Source organism: Somniosus microcephalus, chromosome 4 (assembly GCF_052327205.1).
Source record: "Somniosus microcephalus isolate GS21.2 chromosome 4, FLI_Smic_1.0, whole genome shotgun sequence".
NCBI classification, from domain to species: domain Eukaryota; kingdom Metazoa; phylum Chordata; class Chondrichthyes; order Squaliformes; family Somniosidae; genus Somniosus; species Somniosus microcephalus.
Window position 1 is genome coordinate 317,829,549 of NC_140990.1, and position 18,199 is coordinate 317,847,747.

The 18,199-nt window shown below is 48.4% G+C and overlaps 1 protein-coding gene across 2 annotated transcripts in view; it reads right to left on the minus strand.

Annotated features, from left to right (window-relative positions):
• Positions 1-2,591: 2,591 nt before the first annotated feature.
• Positions 2,592-18,199, minus strand: part of slc23a3 (solute carrier family 23 member 3) — a 126,926-nt gene continuing 111,318 nt past the window's right edge. For both annotated transcript variants that reach the window (XM_085986801.1, XM_085986802.1), the window contains one exon: positions 2,592-2,980. In XM_085986801.1, coding sequence (XP_085842927.1) covers positions 2,658-2,980 — 323 coding nt within the window. In that variant the 3' untranslated portion in view covers positions 2,592-2,657. The remainder of the gene's footprint in view (positions 2,981-18,199) is intronic.

Sequence of the window (18,199 nt, forward strand, 5' to 3'; positions counted from 1 at the left end):
GAGTTTAAAATGTTCACAAACGAAAGGGACAGATGATGTGGGGAGGATGGGGTGGGGGGGGCATTCAGTCCATCTTTCAATGGTAGCCTGTGGTGCCCCCCATCGAGCCATCCAACTGCCCCTTGAATGACTCCAGGCTTGTCGCCTCCACAATCCTACGCACCAGACCATTATGGGTATTGATCAATCTGTGTGAAGAAAAGCTTCCCGACATCAGTTCTTACATAGAGTTACATCGAGTCGACAGCACAAAAACAGGCCATTCGGCCGAACTGGTCCGTGCCGGTGTTTATGCTCCACACGAGCCTCCTCCCACCCTCTCACCCCAACAACATATTCTTCGATTCCTTTCTCCCTCATGTGTTTATCTAGCTTCCCCTTAAATGCATCTCTGCTCTTTGCCTCGACCACTCCCTGTGGTAGCGAGTCCCACATTCTCACCACTCTCTGGGTAAAGAAGTTTCTCCTGAATTCCCTATTGGATTTATTAGTGACTATCTTATATTGATGGCCCCTGGTTCTGGTCTCCCCCACAAGTGGAAACATCTTCTCCGGGTTTAACAAACCTCTTCATAAGTTTAAACACCTCCATTAGGTCATCCTTCAGCTTTCTGTGGCCCTGTCAGCCGTGGTTCAGTTGGGAGCATTCGCACCTCGGGAATCTAGATGTTTGTGGGTTCATAGTCCCACTCCAGGGATTTGAACACATAGTCCAGCCTGACACTCCCAGTACAGTACAGAGCAAGTGCTGCACTGTCGGAGGTGCCGTCTTTCGGATGAGACGTTAAACCGAGACCCCGTCTGCTCTCTCAGGTGGGTGTAAAAGATCCCGCGGCACTATTTCGAAGAAGAGCAGGGGGGAGTTCTCCCCAGTGTCCTGGGCCAACATTTATCCCTCAACCAACATCACTGAAAAATAGATTGTCAGGTCATTATCACATTGCTGTTTGTGGGATCTTGCTGTGTGCAAATTGGCTGCCGTGTTTCCTGCATTACAACAGTGACTTCACTTCAAATTTGCTGCATTGGCTGTAAAGCACTTTGGGACGTCCTGGGGTCGTGAAAGGTGCTATGTAAATGCAAGTCTTCCTTTCTTGTTGAAAACTTAATCGCTTGCTCGTGACATCACATCGTGAAGGTCACATGGGTTTAGTCTCAGGTGATGTCCCCCCTCGTGCGTCATAAGGTTAGCGTTTCGGACGCAGATCTCCCCCCGACAGAAAAACGCGTGAGTCTGTAATCGAACGCACGCCCAAATCCCCCGGTACGCGCTCCCGTCACGCGAAGCTCCATCGCGGGAGTGGTAAATTCATGCAGTGTATCCCAGTGCCCCCCTCTAACACTCCCCTCGCCCCCTCAAAGCAAGCGGCATTGTGCGCGCGTGTCTGCGGCATTGCGCGGCGGTGGGACCGCGCTCCCACACGGGGCGGGAAAGGAGGATTGTCAGAGGAAAGGAATAACGAAATCCCTTCCCCCAACCAGGCCAGGGATTCATTAAACTAAGAGATCGTGAAAACCTTCAAGAGTTTCTTTATTCTTTTCTTTTTGCAAGTGCAGGCCTGCAGAATCAAGACACCGAAGCACGTTTTATGCACAAATTGGGGCTTGCTTGATGAGCCGGTTTATAGGTCAGACCACCAAGCTCCCCCCCATTCCCCTCGGCCTCTCCCTCGCTCTCCATTCCCCTCGGCCTCTCCCTCACCCATTCCCCAATCCCCTCCTCCTCCCTCATCCCTGTTTCCCCTCCACTACTCCTCCCTCATCCACCATTCCCCCCTCACTCCCATTCCACCCTCCCCTCCACCTCCTTTGCCCCCAATTCCTTCCTCCCCCTCCTCTCCTCCTCCTGCTCCAACATTCCCGCTCCCCATTCCCCCTCGCCTCCTCCCTCGCTCCCCCATTCCCTCTCCACCGCCCTCAACCCCCATTCTCCCTCCCCTCCTCCTCCCGCTCCAACATTCCCCCTCCCCACCTCCTCCCTTGCCCCCATTCCCCCTTCACCCCCCCATTCCCCTCCCTCTATCCCATTCCCCTCCACCTCCCTCATCCCCCCCGGCTCTCACCCCTCCAAGACAGACAGCTTCTTCCCACCGCGACCGTTACTCGCCGCCTTCCCCCTTACTGTTGTCAACTGTGGCTGGGAGTAATCCTGGAGATATCATCACATGAACTCCACCCACCAATTGGTCACCCAACATGTCCATTCTCGCTATGCCAGTCTTCCCACGGCCAATTGGACAGCGAATTGACTCTTCGTTAACCTGATTGGATGATGTTTGACTGACAAAGTTGAAACAGCCCTTTTTCTTTTCCAACTCCCAATAATTTTTGTAACTACCAAATAAAAGCGTTGAAAGAATGATGGGTTTTTGCTGGCAGCGTTGTCCAGGAGCTTCATCTTCAATAACTGGAGACTCCAGGCCAATCCTGGAGGGTTGGCAAGCCCTACTTCCCCTTTGGCTGTATAGCTGGAGGCTTCATCACGGGACCTCCCACCTCCAACCACCCCACCCCACCCGGTCAAACAGCCCCAACTCCCAACATCTTTCTAACTAATAAACAAAAAGTGTGCAAAGAAAATGCAAAAGAAATAAAAACAACATTTTGTTTTAATGGCCCCTACGATGTTCTCTCCCTGGGTTCTGTTCCCAACAGTATCAATCTTGAATTCCTGGAGACTCCAGGACAATCCTGGAAATGTTGGCAACCCCTGCTTCCCCTCCGTTTGAGCCTAGCCCAGGAGTTGGCAGCAAGTCGCTCGTCTCCTCGCCCTCTGCCGCGGGTTCTTGCGCCGGTTCCGAACTGGGGCGCAGGTTGCAAAAGGGAAAGGATTTCACGCACAGGTACTTCAGTGACCTGCGTACAGCTGAAGGAAGGAGATAAACCCTGGTTAAGTCTTTTGGCTGACGACAGTGGTGACCTTCCAGCCCAGATTTGAAACCAGGAAAGTCTGCCACCAGCCCCCGCTCTTCCGATGTCCCTGAAATTAAACACACAAAACACAGTTTCACCTAATTGTTCCTCCAACCAACATCAACATCCAACAAGGCCTGTCTGTATTTACACAGCATGTAGACTATACAGTGGTGCCTTACATTTATCCCGACAAGATTAAATTCCTGCTATTTATTCTTAGCATATGAACCTCCTTAATGTTTTCCCTCAGAACCACCCCCCCCACCCCCCCAACTCTTCCCCGCCTGAACCTCCTCAGGCACCCCTTCCCTCCTCACTACAACTGCAGCCTGGAGAGTGAGGTGGGGAACTAACCCCTCGAAAGTTGCAAAGGGACACTGATAGAGTAAGTGAGCGGGCAAAACCGTGTCGGACGGAGGTCAACCTGGGGAAGTGTGAGATCATCCACTTTGGACCCAAGAAAGATAGATCAGAGTATTTTGTAGATGGCGAGAAGCTCGGAACTGAGAGACTTAGGGGTCCTTGTACAGAAATCACTAAATGTTAGTGGACAGGTACAAAAAAAGAATTTGAAAGGCTAATGGAATGTTGGCCTTCATCTCAAGGGAGCTGCAATACAAAAGAGGGTGGAAGTTATGCTACACTGTATAAAGCTCTGGTTAGGCCGCAACTGGAGCACTGCGTTCAGTTCCGGGCCCCGCACCTCAGGACGGATATATATTGGCCTTGGAGGGGGAGCAGCGCAGATTGATCAGATTGAGGCCAATTCAAAAGGGAATTGGATAAATGCTTGAAAAACATTTTAGGGCGATGGGCAACGCTCCCCCTAATTTTAAATTTGGGTGCGCGGTCCCTCTAAGGGGCTGCACGGCCCATTCAAAGATTTGTGCATGTGCGAAATCTCACATTGGAAAAGCCGATCCCGGGCTACGGGGAAAGAGCAGGGGGAGTGGAACTAATTGGATAGCTCTTGCAAAGAGCCGGCACAGGCACGATGGGCCGAATGGCCTCCTTCTGTGCTGTGTCGCTCTATGTGCATGAAAGTATCCTTAGCAAGCAGTCAGTCCCTCCACATAACTGAAGTCTCTCAGCCCTGATAATAATACAGATAATGAACAATAAGATGATAAACTTTGAGGGAACATTCAATAAACTTTCTAACATTCCTGCTGCTGTCTACTTTTGAGCCAGTCAGCAAGTCTTTCAAAGGCTAATCTCAGCTGAGGTTGTCGTGGGGATGCCCCAACCGGACGCTGAAGGAAAATCATGGCCTCAGGAACGTAGGAACGGGAGGAGGCCATTCAGCCCCTCGAGCCTGTTCTGCCATTCAGCGAGACCACGGCTGGCCTGTGTCTTAACTCCATCCACCCGCCTTGGTTCCGTCATCCTTAACACCCTCGCCCAACAAACTAGGCAACTGTTTGCTAATGCAGAATGAAGCTCGGAAGCGTGACTTGCTCTGTCTCGCCGATACCAACAGTTGCCTGAATGAACTGAACGTGGCGCTTCAGGGGGAAAAGGAAAGTCGGTCTGCGACCTTGCTCGCCACGTGACGGAATTTCGGGCAAAGGTGGAACTGTTCATTTGGCAAATAGGAATGTGGAACCGGAGGAGGCCATTCAGCCCCTCGAGCCTGTCCCGTCATTCTATTAGATCATGACTGATCTGTATTTTAACCCCACTTACCCGGCTTAGTTCCATATCTCTTAATTCACTTGCCTAACAAAAATCTATCAATTTCAGTTTTGACATTTTCAATTGGCCTCCCAGTTTCAACAGCTTTTTGGGATAGAGAGTTCGAGATTTACACTAACCTTTGTGTGAAGAAGTGCTTCCTGGCATCACCCCCTGAATGGCCTGGCTCTAATTTTAAGGTTATGCCCCCCTTGTTCTGGACTCCCCCCACCAGAGGAAATAGTTTCTCTTTGTCTACCCTATCAACTCCTTTAATCATCATAAACACCTCAATTATCACTCCAAAAATATACCCATCAGGTGCTTTTTCACTGCTGACTGTCCTTCTTACATAGAAACATAGAAGATAGGAGCAGGAGTAGGCCATTCGGCCCCTCGAGCCTGCTCCGCCATTCAATGAGATCATGGCTGATCATCCAAATTCAGTACCCTGTCCCTGCCTTCTCCCCATATCCCTTGATCCCTTTAGCCTTAAGAAATATATCTAACTCCTTCTTGAATATATTTAATGAATTGGCCTCTACTGCCTTCTGTGGTAGAGAATTCCACAGGTTCACCACTCTCTGGGTGAAGAAATTCCTCCTCATCTCAGTCCTAAATGGCTTACCCCTTATCCTTAGACTATGACCCCTATCGGGAACATCCTTCCTGCATCCAATCTGTCTAGTCCTGTTAGAATTTTATAAGTTTCAATGAGATCCCCTCTCATTCTTCTAAACTCTAGCGAATATAAGCCTAATCGACCCAATCTCTCCTCATATGTCATTCCTGCCATCCCAGGTATCAGTCTGGTGAATCTTCGCTGCACTCCCTCCATGGCAAGAACATCCTTCCTCAGATAAGGTGACCAAAACTGCACACAATACTCAAGGTGTGGTCTCACCAAGGCCCTGTACAACTGCAGCAAGACATCCTTGCTCCTGTACTCGAATCCTCTCGCTATGAAGGCCAACATACCATTTGCCTTCTTAACCGCCTGCTGCACCTGCATGCTTACCTTCAGCGTCTAGTACACAAGGATACCCAGGTCTTGTTGCACTTCCCCTTTTCCCAATCTATTGCCATTCAGATAATAATATGTCTTCCTGTTTTTGCCACTGAAGTGGATAACCTTGCATTTATCCACATTATACTGCATTTGCCATGCATCTGCCCAATCACCCAACCTGTCCAAATCATACTGGAGTTTCTCTGCATCCTCCTCGCAGCACACACGCCCACCCAGCTTTGTGTCGTCTGCAAACTTGGAGATATTACATCTAGTTCCCTCGTCTAGATCATTAATATATATATTGTGAATAGCTGGGGTCCTAGCACCGATCCCTGCAGTACCCTACTAGTCAATGCCTGCCACTCGGAAAAAGACCCGTTTATTCCAACTCTTTGCTTCCTGTCTGCCAACCAGTTCTCTATCCAAGACAGTACCTTACCCCCAATCCCATGTGCTTTAACTTTGCATGCTAATCTCTTATGCGGGACCTTATCAAAAGCCTTCTGAAAGTCCAAATACACCACATCCACTGGTTCTCCCTTATCTATTCTACCAGTTACATCCTCAAAAAATTCCAGTAGATTAGTCAAGCACGATTTACCTTTTGTAAATCCATGTTGACTTTGTCCAATTCTGTCACTGTTTTCCAAGTGCTCTTTTATTACATCTTTTATAATGGACTCTAGCATTTTCCCCACTACCGATGTCAGGCTTACTGGTCTGTAATTCCCCATTTTATCTCTACCACCTTTTTTAAATAGTGGGGTTACATTAGCTATCCTCCAATCCATGGGAACTGTTCCAGAGTCTATAGAATTTTGGAAGATGACCAGCAATGCATCTATTATTTCTAGGGCCACTTCCTTAAGTACCCTAGGATGTAGATTATCAGGCCCTGGGGATTTATTGGCCTTCAATCCCGTCAATTTCCTTAACACCATTTCCCTACAAATACTGATTCATTCAATTCCTCCATCTCATTAGACCCTATGTTCCCCGACATCTCTGGGAGGTTATTTATGTCCTCCTTTGTGAAGACAGAACCAAAGTATGTATTTAATTGGTCTGCCATTTCTTTGTTCCCCATTATCAATTCCCCTGATTCTGACTGCATGGGCCTACGCTTGACTTCACCAATCTTTTTCTCTTCACATATCTATAGAAGCTTTTGCAGTCAGTTTTTATATTCTCTGCAAGCTTACTCTCATAATCTATTTTCCCCCTCTTAATTAATCCCTTTGTCCTCCTTTGCTGAATCCTAAACTGCTCCCAGTCCTCAGATTTGCTGCTTTTTCTGGCCAAATTATATGTCCTCTCCTTGGGTCTTATGCTATCCCTAATTTCCCTTGTTAGCCATGGTTGAGTCACCTTTTTTGTTTTATTTTTATGCCAAACAGGAATGAACAAATTCTGTAGTTCACCCAAGCGATCTTTAAATGTTTGCCATTGCTTATCCACCGTCAACCCTTTAAGTAACGTTCCCCAATCCATCCTACCCAACTCGCGCCTCATACCATCGTAGTTTCCTTTATTTAAATTCAGGACCCTAGTCAACTACTTCACTCTCCATTTTAATGAAGAATTCTATCCTATTATGATCGCTCCTCCCCAATGGGCCTCGCACAACAAGATTGCTAATTAATCCTTTCTCATTACATAATACCCAGTCTAAGATGGCCTGATCTCTAGTTGGTTCCTCGACATATTGGGCCAGGAAACCATCCTGTATACACTCCAGGAATTCCTCCTCCACAGTATTGTTACTAATTTGTAGTAATCTTCTGGGTAGTGTATGTACGTGACCATCAGGGAGGGACGGAATTAATACTTGTTGCCCCTTCCCCACCCCGCAAGGAAAGTGCTCACTGCCCACAGTCATCTGATCGGCAGCCCATCCACCACCTGAAACATTCACTCCCTCCACCACCAGCGCACCATGTACTATCTACAAGATGCACTGCAGCAACTCGCCAAGGCTTCTTTGGCAGCACCTCCCAAACCCGCGACCTCTACCACCTAGAAGGACAAGGGCAGCGGCCCCATAGGAACACCATCACCTGCAAGTTCCCCTCCGAGTCACACACACCATCCTGACTTGAAAATATATCGGCCGATCCTTCATCTTCGCTGGGTCAAAATCCTGGAACTCCGTCTCTAACAGCACTTGTGGGAGTACCCTCACCACTGGGACTGCAGCGGTTCAAGAAGGCGGCTCACCATCACCTCTCAAGGCGCAACTAATAATGGACAATAAATGCTGTCCTTGCCAGTGACGCCCATATCAAGGCTGCTTGAGTAAAGGTACAGCAGAGCTATTGACGCACAAGTGAGTGTAGCCCAGGCTGCTGTCACACACAGATGGAGAAAAGCAGAATCAAACCCCTTTCTAAACTCTCCAAAATGCGTAAAAACAGTTGGATTATTTTTTATACTGCATTGTCACTTTTCTACTGAATACTGGACAGCTTTCAATCAAAATGAATACAACAACAAGTTGCATTTATATGGCGCCTTTAACGTAGTAAAAAAGTCCCACGGCATTTCACAGGAGCAGGGATCAGACGACACCAGGACACATAAGGAGACATTCGGACAGGCGACCAAAAGCTTGGTCAATGAGGTAGGTTTTAAGGAGCGTCTCAAAGGCGGAGAGAGGTGGAGAGGCGGAGGTACTTGGGGAGGGAATCCCAGAGCTTAAGGCCCAGGCGGTTGAAGGGGTGGCCGCCAATGGTGGCGAAGGGGGTGGATAAGGGGGAGAATCAGAAGAATGAGGGTCTTAATTTTGATCCACTGGGGTGTTGGAAAAATACCTTCCGCCTGGCAGAGAAAGTTGCCCTTGAGCAAAAATTAAATCTCGCCATTGCACTGATCCTTGCTGCCTTATAATAGGGTTTAACGTGATGCGTCAGAGAGGGAACCAATGCCCTCTTTTTCAAGCGCTGCTTTCTGGGAAAGATGATGCTATAACATTCCTGCTCCTGTGCAGTTTTAACCACTTTGCATCTTGGCTGTAAAACCTCCCATCGAATTTTTCTATACTCATAAAAGAATTATAACTATATACACTGTTGTGTTTATGAGCTACCACTGTCCATAAAACGTTTATAGCACAAACGTAAAGTACAAGCTGGCACACTAATGCCTTCAGCATCATTCTGTAATATCCCAAGTGAGGCTGAAAATGTATTTGTGAATGTTTCCTTTCTATCGCGCCCTTCACGACCTCAGGACATCCCAAAGCGCTTTACAGCCAATGAAGTACTTTTTTTGCAGTGTAGTCACTGTTGTAATGTAGGAAACGTGGCAGTGTGTTTGCAAGCTCCCACGAACAGCAATGTACTAATGACCTGTTTTTTCATAGCGATGTTGTTTGAGGGGTAAGTATTGGCCCCAGGACACCGGGGAGAATTTCCCCTGCTCTTCTTCGGAATAGTGCCACGGGGATCGCTTATGTCCACCTGAGAGAGCAGACGGGACCTTGCTTATAGTCCTCAGTGGGCCCCACTCTTGCCTCTCGGTCAAGAAGGTTGTGGGTTCAAGTCCCGTTCCAGGGACTTAAGCCCAAATTTTAAGCTGACACTTCAGTGTAGTGCTAAGGGAGTGCTGCACTGTCAGAGGTGCCGTCTTTCAGATGAGACGTTAAACCGAGGCCCCGTCTGCCCACTCAGGTGGGCGTTAAAGACCCCATGGCACTATTTTGAAGAAGAGCAGGGGAGTTATCCCCAGTGTCCTGGGGCCAATATTTATCCTCAACCAACTTCACCAAAACAGATTATCAGCTCATTGCCGTTTGTGGGAGCTTACTGTGTGCAAATTGGCTGCCGCGTTTCCTACATTAAAGCAACGACTACACTTTAAAAAGTACTTCCTTGGCCATAGAGCACTTGGGGACGTCCTGAGGTCGTGCAAGGCGCTATAGAAATGCAAGTTCTTTCTTTCTTTGACTTTTGTTACATCAATGCATTTTTCCTCCCATCTCCAATCTTTCACAACTTCCACCCGCCCGCCCCATTCCACTTTGCTTCCAACCCTTTTGCATCATAAATTTCCTCCTCTTCCAGTCCCACCCCTATCTTCTGCTTTCTTAGACCACCCCGCCCCGCTCCCAACCCCCACCCAGGTGAGGCTGAAGGTCTATTTCATTGTGAATTTACTCATTGCGGGTAAAGGAAGAGCCTCACCCGGAGTCGCCGTGCGACGATTAACTTTTAACTTTCAAAAAGATGTTTCCACCGCTGATTAGTGCCCCAGAGTGACTCGACCGCAGGTCACTCCAGGCACTGAGGCTGATAAGGATCGGAGCCACCCCTGTTTACATTGGAGTCTGACAGTGAGACGGTTCCAGTGAGAGATTAGAGGCCGGCAGTGCACGTAACACTTTGAAATTAGCTGAGGCCAGTAAGGCAGCCTCTAACTCATGCCTCCGAGCTGATCTGCACTGTTAGTCAGACCGGCAGCTTACACTGTCCTGGGTCTGGTTTACAGGTATGAAACTCACCACTTGTGGCAGCCTCTTGCTTCAGACGGGCCACACTAGGCACTGTATTACATTTTAGTAAACTATGAGTTAAATGGCGTCAAGACCCTATTTTTTTGCCCATCCCCGAGTTGCCCCCGAGAAGGTGGCGGTGGGCCGCCTTCTTGAACCGCTGCAGTCCCTGGGGTGAAGGTGCTCCCACAGTGGGGAGGGAGTTTTTAAAAAATAAATTATTCATTCGCGGGTTGTGGACATCGCTGGCAGGGCTGGCATTTATGGCCCAACTCTGATACAACTTAAACATTCAGGGGGAAAAATTCAGTTGTTTGCGCCTCCCGTTAGCGCCTTAAGAGGGCGCCAATTGGGGCGCAAAGCAACGAGCGCCCGGGCGCGGCGATGTTTGTGCCGCTCGCGAAATTAACCAGACATTTTGTGGCGGCGCTAAACACTACCGCCACGATCTCCTGCGCCGGCAGATTGTGACGTCAGTCGAGTGCGCAACGCCCCGTTAGCGCCCCGGACCGGATATTGAGTGGCGCCCCCTGCCTTACCGCCTGCCGCTAGCAACGACAGGTTGAGGGGAGCGTTATGCTGTCAGCAAGGGACTAGGGGTGCGCTATTTAAAGGCTGTAGTGTATGTAACCGTTCCACCTTTAAGAGAACTATTTTAAGGGTTGCACTACTTTATCTTGGCTGCTGTATACTGTAATACCGGTGGTGACCACACCGGTATATAAGTGCTGTGTAATGATTAATTGGGCAGTTCCGCCCTGACCTTCAACTTGTAAAGACCTGTTAAATTTTACTCTTGTGGTCTGTGTAATAATTCTCATTATAACACACAGACTTAACAGTGGCGACGAGTACGATCTTACCCTGTGGCAGAGATACATCCAAGGCAGTTTAACGGGCGTCGAGAGGAGGCATCTGCCCTCATCATTCTGCTGAGAAAAGACTCGGGTCTGCAGAGCAAAGGAAGAATTCTGACACGAAGCCTTCCATCAGCAACAGGCAGGGATCATCCCTTCTATCACGGTGGTGGGTAAGCCGATCAGCAAGTCTGTGAGTTGACTGTGAGTAGGGGAGAAAAAAAAAAAAAACGGAGGATATAAGGGCGGAGAACTCGACCACGGCCAGGGAAAAGAGCCGGACAGAAGTCGGGGCCAGAGGCGCTGAGACTGGGGCAGCGTAAGGCATGGAAGCCGCGGTGAATGCAAACGCGGCCGGTGCGAAAGACTGGGCTGCAAGCGGGCTGGGAGACGCAACAGCGTCGAGAGAGAGCGCGACCGGTGAAAAAGGCCGGGCAGCTACCGAGGCCGCGAGGCGCAGCGACCGGGTCAGCGTAAGGCGCGGGAGAAAATAAAAAAAATAAAAAACTGCGGAGAACTCAGCCGCAGCTGGGGGGAAAGGACCAGACTGCAAGAGGGGCTGGGAGGCAAGATTTGAAAACCGCTGGGGGAGGGCGAACACAGCAATACGGCAATTGCCATTACAGCCAGCAGGGGAGGAAGGCAAACGCGGGAAGCCGCCATTTTCGGAGGCGGGGGAAGAAGACAAGCGCGGGAAACCGCCATTTTGTAAAAAAAAAGAAAAAAAATATTTCTTTTGTTTCTCAAGAAGATCGCGAGGATGCCTAAGCGTGGTAACATCAACAATTTCGATCCCGATGTTGAAGATTGGGCCACGTATGTAGAACGCATAGAGATATATTGTAAGGCAAATAAAATATCAGATGAAGATGAAGCACTAACCTTACTAAACTCAATGGGTGCGAAGACATACGGACTATTGAAGCATCTTCTATCACCAGCTAAACCGGCGGATCAGACTTTCGCTAAAATTGTTGCTGTCCTGAAGAATCATTTGAACCCCACACTGCTAATGTTAGCGGAACGATTTAAATTTTATGCGAGAACGCAACTGAAAGAGGACAGCAACGCGGAGTATTTAATTGAACTGCGTAAGCTAGCGAAATACTGTCAGTTTGGGGAAAGCCTGACAGAGGCACTGAGAGACAAATTCGTGTGTGGGTTGTCGAAAGAAGGAACACAAAAGCGGCTACTTGAAGAGAATGATCTTACACTTGATAAGGCTGTCACTATTGCAGCATCGCACGAAGCCGCAGCGAGAGGCACTGCGGAAATGCAGCTGAAGGCAGCGGTACTCAGCGTAGATCAAATGGCTTTGGGTACAACGAAATGTTATCGTTGTGGAAAGACAACACACGATCAGAACCAATGCTGGTTTAAAAACCAGGAATGTAGAAAATGTGGCAAGCTTGGTCACATAGCTAAAGTATGCCGGTCAGGAAAGAAGACCAGCAACAAAAAGTCACCACAGGAAAAGTGCAGAAAGGTACATAAGGTGGCTGAGAAGAGTTCAGATGAACAGAATTCGGATTCAGACTCCAACAGCAAGGAACTGGGTAGTCTGAGAATTCACAACGTGAGTAAGGAAGCTGACCGACAAACTATCTGGGTCACACTGCAGATAGCAGGAGTCCAAGTGAAGATGGAATTGGACACCGGATCGGCGTTGACGGTCATGAATAAGCAAGATTACAAAAAGTTATTCAAACATATTCCCCTACGGGATACGGAGATAGTATTGCAGACATACACGGGGCAAAGAGTATACCCCATCGGAAAGATAAAAGTCAAGGTGATACACAAGGGCAAAGAACACCAAGGAATGGACTTATATGTACTACCTGAGGGAGGTCCACCACTTCTGGGACGGGAGTGGATCAGGAAAATAAATATGGACTGGCACTCCCTAAACGCAATAACGGTAGATTCCGGAAAAAAAGATGTCAAACCTGAACGATTGTCCAGAATATTGGATGAGGCTAAAGAGGTGTTCCAACAGGGACTGGGAACACTGAGAGGAATTAAGGCAAAAATCAAGATTGCAGAACATGAAAACCCAAAATTTTTCAAAGCCAGACCGGTACCGTATGCGATACGACCTGCTGTGGAAGCTGAGCTGGAAGGGCTGGAACGTTCAGGAGTACTGTCTAAGGTGGACTGGGGTGAGTGGGCCACGCCCATTGTTCCCGTCATGAAGCGCTCATCGAGTAACAAGCCAGGGGAACCAGGGAAGGTCCGCATCTGTGGAGACTTCAAGATCACAGTTAATCCGGTGCTTCACACGGTGCAATATCCGCTTCCGCGGATTGAGGATATCTTTGCTTCATTGTCTGGCAGGAAACGCTTCACCAAGATAGACCTGGCGCAAGCGTACTTACAGATGGAAGTTGAGGAAGAGTCACGCCAGTATCTCACAATCAGCACGCACAGAGGCTTGTATCGATATAATAGACTGGTTTTTGGAGCGGCTTCGGCTCTGGCAATTTGGCAGAGGGCCATGGAGCAGGTATTACAGGGAATTCCAAGCACTCAATGTTACTTGGACGATATCCTGATTACAGGAGATGACGATGAGGAACACCTTGCAAATTTGAAACTGGTGCTCACCAGGTTGAAGGAATATGGCCTTCGAGTTAATCGCCAGAAATGTGAGTTCTTTCAGAAACGGATCTCGTACTGTGGTCATGTCATTGACCAGGAGGGGCTGCACAAGTCACCTGACAAGATCGAAGCTGTTGTGAAGGCTCCCGCTCCGGAAAATGTATCCCAGTTGAGATCGTTCCTAGGGTTGATTAACTATTACCATAAGTTTCTGCCAAATCTATCCACGGTGCTGCACCCGCTGAATGCTCTTTTGCAGAAAGAAGTACCATGGAAGTGGAGCGAGGACTGTAAGAAGGCCTTTCGCAAAAGCAAGACATTGATCACCTCAGAGGAAGTGTTGGCTCACTTCAACCCAACGCTACCTATTCGTTTAGCTTGTGATGCTTCTCCTTATGGTATTGGAGCAGTACTCTCACACAAGTTGCCAAATGGCTCGGAAAGGCCAGTCGCATTTGCATCCAGATCATTGACCTCCGCTGAGCGCAACTATGCTCAGATAGATAGGGAGGCTCTCAGCCTGGTGTGGGGAGTAAAGAAGTTTAATCATTACCTGCAGGGCCAGAAGTTTACACTGCTGACAGACCACCAGCCGTTGGTATCCATATTCAACCCTAAAAAGGGCGTTTCCATTATGACAGCGCAAAGGCTACAGAGGTGGTCCCTTTTCCTAGGGGCACACCAATATGACATAGAATACAAAGGATCAAAACAGCATGGGAATGCTGACGGTTTATCGCGCCTACCGTTGCCAACGGTAGAAGAGGCGCCTACAGTGGACCCAGTGGAGATGTTCCACTCAACCATAGTGGAATGTCTACCAGTAACAAATTCTACGATCGAAAAGGAAACAAGAAATGACCCGACTCTCTCACGAGTCTACGATTTAACGGTGAAGGGATGGCCAGCACATGGCGAACCACTGTTGCCAGCATTTTCGCAAAGAAGAGAACAGCTGTCAGTGTGCCGAGGAACTTTGATGTGTGGATCCAGAGTGGTGATTCCACCCAAACTCCAGCATAAAGTGCTAAAGGAGCTTCACGAGGGGCATCTGGGTGGAGTGAAAATGAAGAACCTAGCCAGAGCGTTCGTGTGGTGGCCAGGTATCGATGGAGACATCGAAGAAATGACCAAGAGCTGTCTAGGATGCCAGAAGGTCCAAAACGCCCCACCACAAGCTCCTCTGCATCCATGGGAGTGGCCCTCATCTCCATGGCAAAGGGTACATATCGACTTTGCTGGTCCATTTATGGACTCAATGTTCTTAATCGCGGTGGATGCACACTCCAAGTGGCCGGAGGTAATAAAGATGTCCTCCACCACCACGGAAAAAACCATCACAGTATTAAGGACCATATTTGCCAGGAATGGGTTGCCGGAACAGATCTGTTCTGATAATGGACCGCAATTTGTGTCCGAAGAATTCAGGAAGTTCTTAAAAAACAATGGGGTTAAGCACTACACGTCCGCCCCATACCATCCCGCCACCAATGGATTAGCTGAAAGGTTTGTCCAGACCTTCAAGAAGGCCATAAAGGCCATGGGTAATGAAGACATAAATCTACAACATAAGGTAGATAACTTCTTGTTGGCGTACAGGAATGCAACACATGCGGTCACAAACCAAACTCCCGCCATGATGTTTTTCAATAGGAGACTAAGATGCCGGCTGGATTTGATCAAGCCAAACATCAGAAGGGACGTAGAGAACCGGCAATTTCAAGGCATGAATGAAAGGCCAACTAGAACCTTCCAGATAGGTCAACAAGTTTTGGCCCGGGACTACTGTACCGAGAAATGGCAGCCTGGAACTATTTGCACACGACTAAGACCGCTGATGTATACCGTGGACATTGGTGAAAGCATAATAAGGCGCCATGCTGACCAGATCATAGAGTCATCCGAAAAGGGACAACCTACACCACAACTCTATACGCCCAATGATGAAGCAGAGATACCCATAGTATCTACCTCCGATCCGGTGATACTGGAACCAGATGAACCCGACACTGACATTCAAGCCGAATCGACCTTGCCAAAAGAACCTACTACACCACCGAAAACTACTACACCACCGAGGCGTTATCCGGACCGAGTCAGGAAGCCTCCAGAGAGACTGAATCTGTGAACTGTTTTTACATGAAGTTGTGTATATATGTTATGATGTTATGTTTAATGGGAATATATACTGTTAACCTAAAAAGGGAGGATTGTAGTGTATGTAACCGTTCCACCTTTAAGAGAACTATTTTAAGGGTTGCACTACTTTATCTTGGCTGCTGTATACTGTAATACCGGTGGTGACCACACCGGTATATAAGTGCTGTGTAATGATTTATTGGGCAGTTCCGCCCTGACCTTCAACTAGTAAAGACCTGTTAAAATTTACTCTTATGGTCTGTGTAATAATTCTCATTATAACACACAGACTTAACAAAGGCGACCGCTTCCTGCCTTTTTTTGTCGGTGACATTTTTGCACCACGCAGTCTGAGAGAGAGAGACTTCTGGAGAGATTCAACGCTGTGTGAAGGAGTTTTGAGTACTGAGCAGCTCTTTGCAGGTTTATTTTAATTTGCCCTTCCTTGCTTCGCCAGCGCTCTGAGGTAGCGCCTCGCTCCTCGGCCTTTGCGCCTTAAGACAGGTGTGAAGCGCCTGATTTAGCGCTCCAATCACCTCCAGGGGCGATAAAAGCCAAGTTTGCTGTCGGAGGCGATAATTAGCGCCAGGCGCTAAACTTTGCGCACGGCCGATAACGGCGCCCCAAATGGGGCAATACCGAATTTTTCCCCCTCACTCCCTCCACCACCGGCGTACCGTGGCTGCAGTGTGTACCATCTACAAGATGCACTGCAGCAACTCGCCAAGGCTTCTTCGGCAGCACCTCCCAAACCCGCGACCTCTACCACCTAGAAGGACAAGGGCAGCAGGCGTATGGGAACACCACCTCCTCCAAGTGCATCATCGTTCCTTCATCGTCGCTGGGTCAAAATCCTGGAACTCCCTCCCTAACAGCACTGTGGGAGTACCTTCACCACACGGACTGCAGCGGTTCAAGAAGGTGGCTCACCACCACCTTCTCAAGGGCAATTAGGGATGGGCAATAAATGCTGGCCTTGCCAGCGATGCCCACATCCCATAAATGAATAAATAAAACAAAAAACTGCTAGGCCACTTCAGAGCGCAGTTAAGAGTCAACCACATTGGTGTGGGTCTGGAGTCACATGTAGACCAGACCGGGTAAAGACGGCAGGTTTCCTTCCCTAAAGGAACATTCGTGAACCAGTTGGGCTTTTACGACAATCCGACAGTTTCATGGTCACTTTCCTAAGATCAGCTTTTCATTTCCAGATTTTTTAAAGCCAAATTCAAATTCTCAAGCTGTCCACGGTGGGATTTGAATGCGTGTTCTCTGGATTACTAGTCCAGGCCACTGGATTACTAATACAAGACACTGGATTACTAGTCCAAGACAATGGATTACTAGTCCAGGCCACTGGATTACTAATACAAGACACTGGATTACTAGTCCAGGCCACTGGATTACTAATACAAGACACTGGATTACTACTCCAGGCCACTGGATTACTAATACAAGACACTGGGTTACTAGTCCAGGCCTCTGGATTACAAGCCCAGTAACAACCTGTACCCAGAATATTGATGCAGCGATGATGAAGGAACAGCAAGTAGTGGTGTGTGACTTGGAGGTGATGGCATTCCCACAGCATTGCTGCTCTTGTCCTTCTCGATGGTAGAGGTCACAGGGGAGGGAGCTGCTGTTTAAGACTTTGCTCAGTCGTGTGCCCTGTAGATCGTACATACTGAAGCTGCAGTGCGCCGGTGATGGAGGGGAACGGATGGCGAGTCAAAAGTGACAGCACTCACAGCCCGGAATGGGGCTTGGACCCATAACCTTCTGACTCAGAGGCTACAGTGCTGTCACTAAACCGAGTTGACACAGTATACTAGTACAAATGGGGTGTACCAATATATTGTTCTGTTTCCAAAAGCTGACACTATACTGTGCTTGAATCTGCAGTCTTGTGTTATTGGACTGTATTTTTACAGTAATATTAAACAATTTCAACAATCTGTATTTGTATTGCACCTTCAATCTGATAAAAGACTCCAGGAAGCTTCTTACAGAAGGAGAAATACACAGTAATGGATGGCAAACCAAGGTTGAGGAGTTGGGAAGGGTGGCCGGAGCTCGGTCAAGGGGGAAAGGTTTAAAGAATCACAGGGCTAGAAATTCATTATAGCCCAGGAATGGGTGGTATCATTAGAAAAGTTGGAGAATTAGCGCCAGGCGCTAATGCTTTAGACTGCACGCAAAATTCATTCTCACTGCTCAAAGAAATGATTGGAGCGCTAATTCAAGCCTTAAAGCCCAAGCTCATTGGCATTATACTCAAAGGGTGGACCAATATCAGGTGCAGTCTAATCGCAAGTCATCATTGCCACAGGCTTTTTCCAGTTCTTAAAGGGGAGGTTCATTGATGCTACAGAACCTCATTCTCAGCATTGCTGGCTGTGCAGCTGCCTCAGCAAGCAGCAGCAGGTCAAGGAGAAGGAGCCGGAGGAATGAAACAGCTGTACTCATGGCAGATCCATGCCCCAGGGAGAGAGCCCGCAGATTCAGTGATCA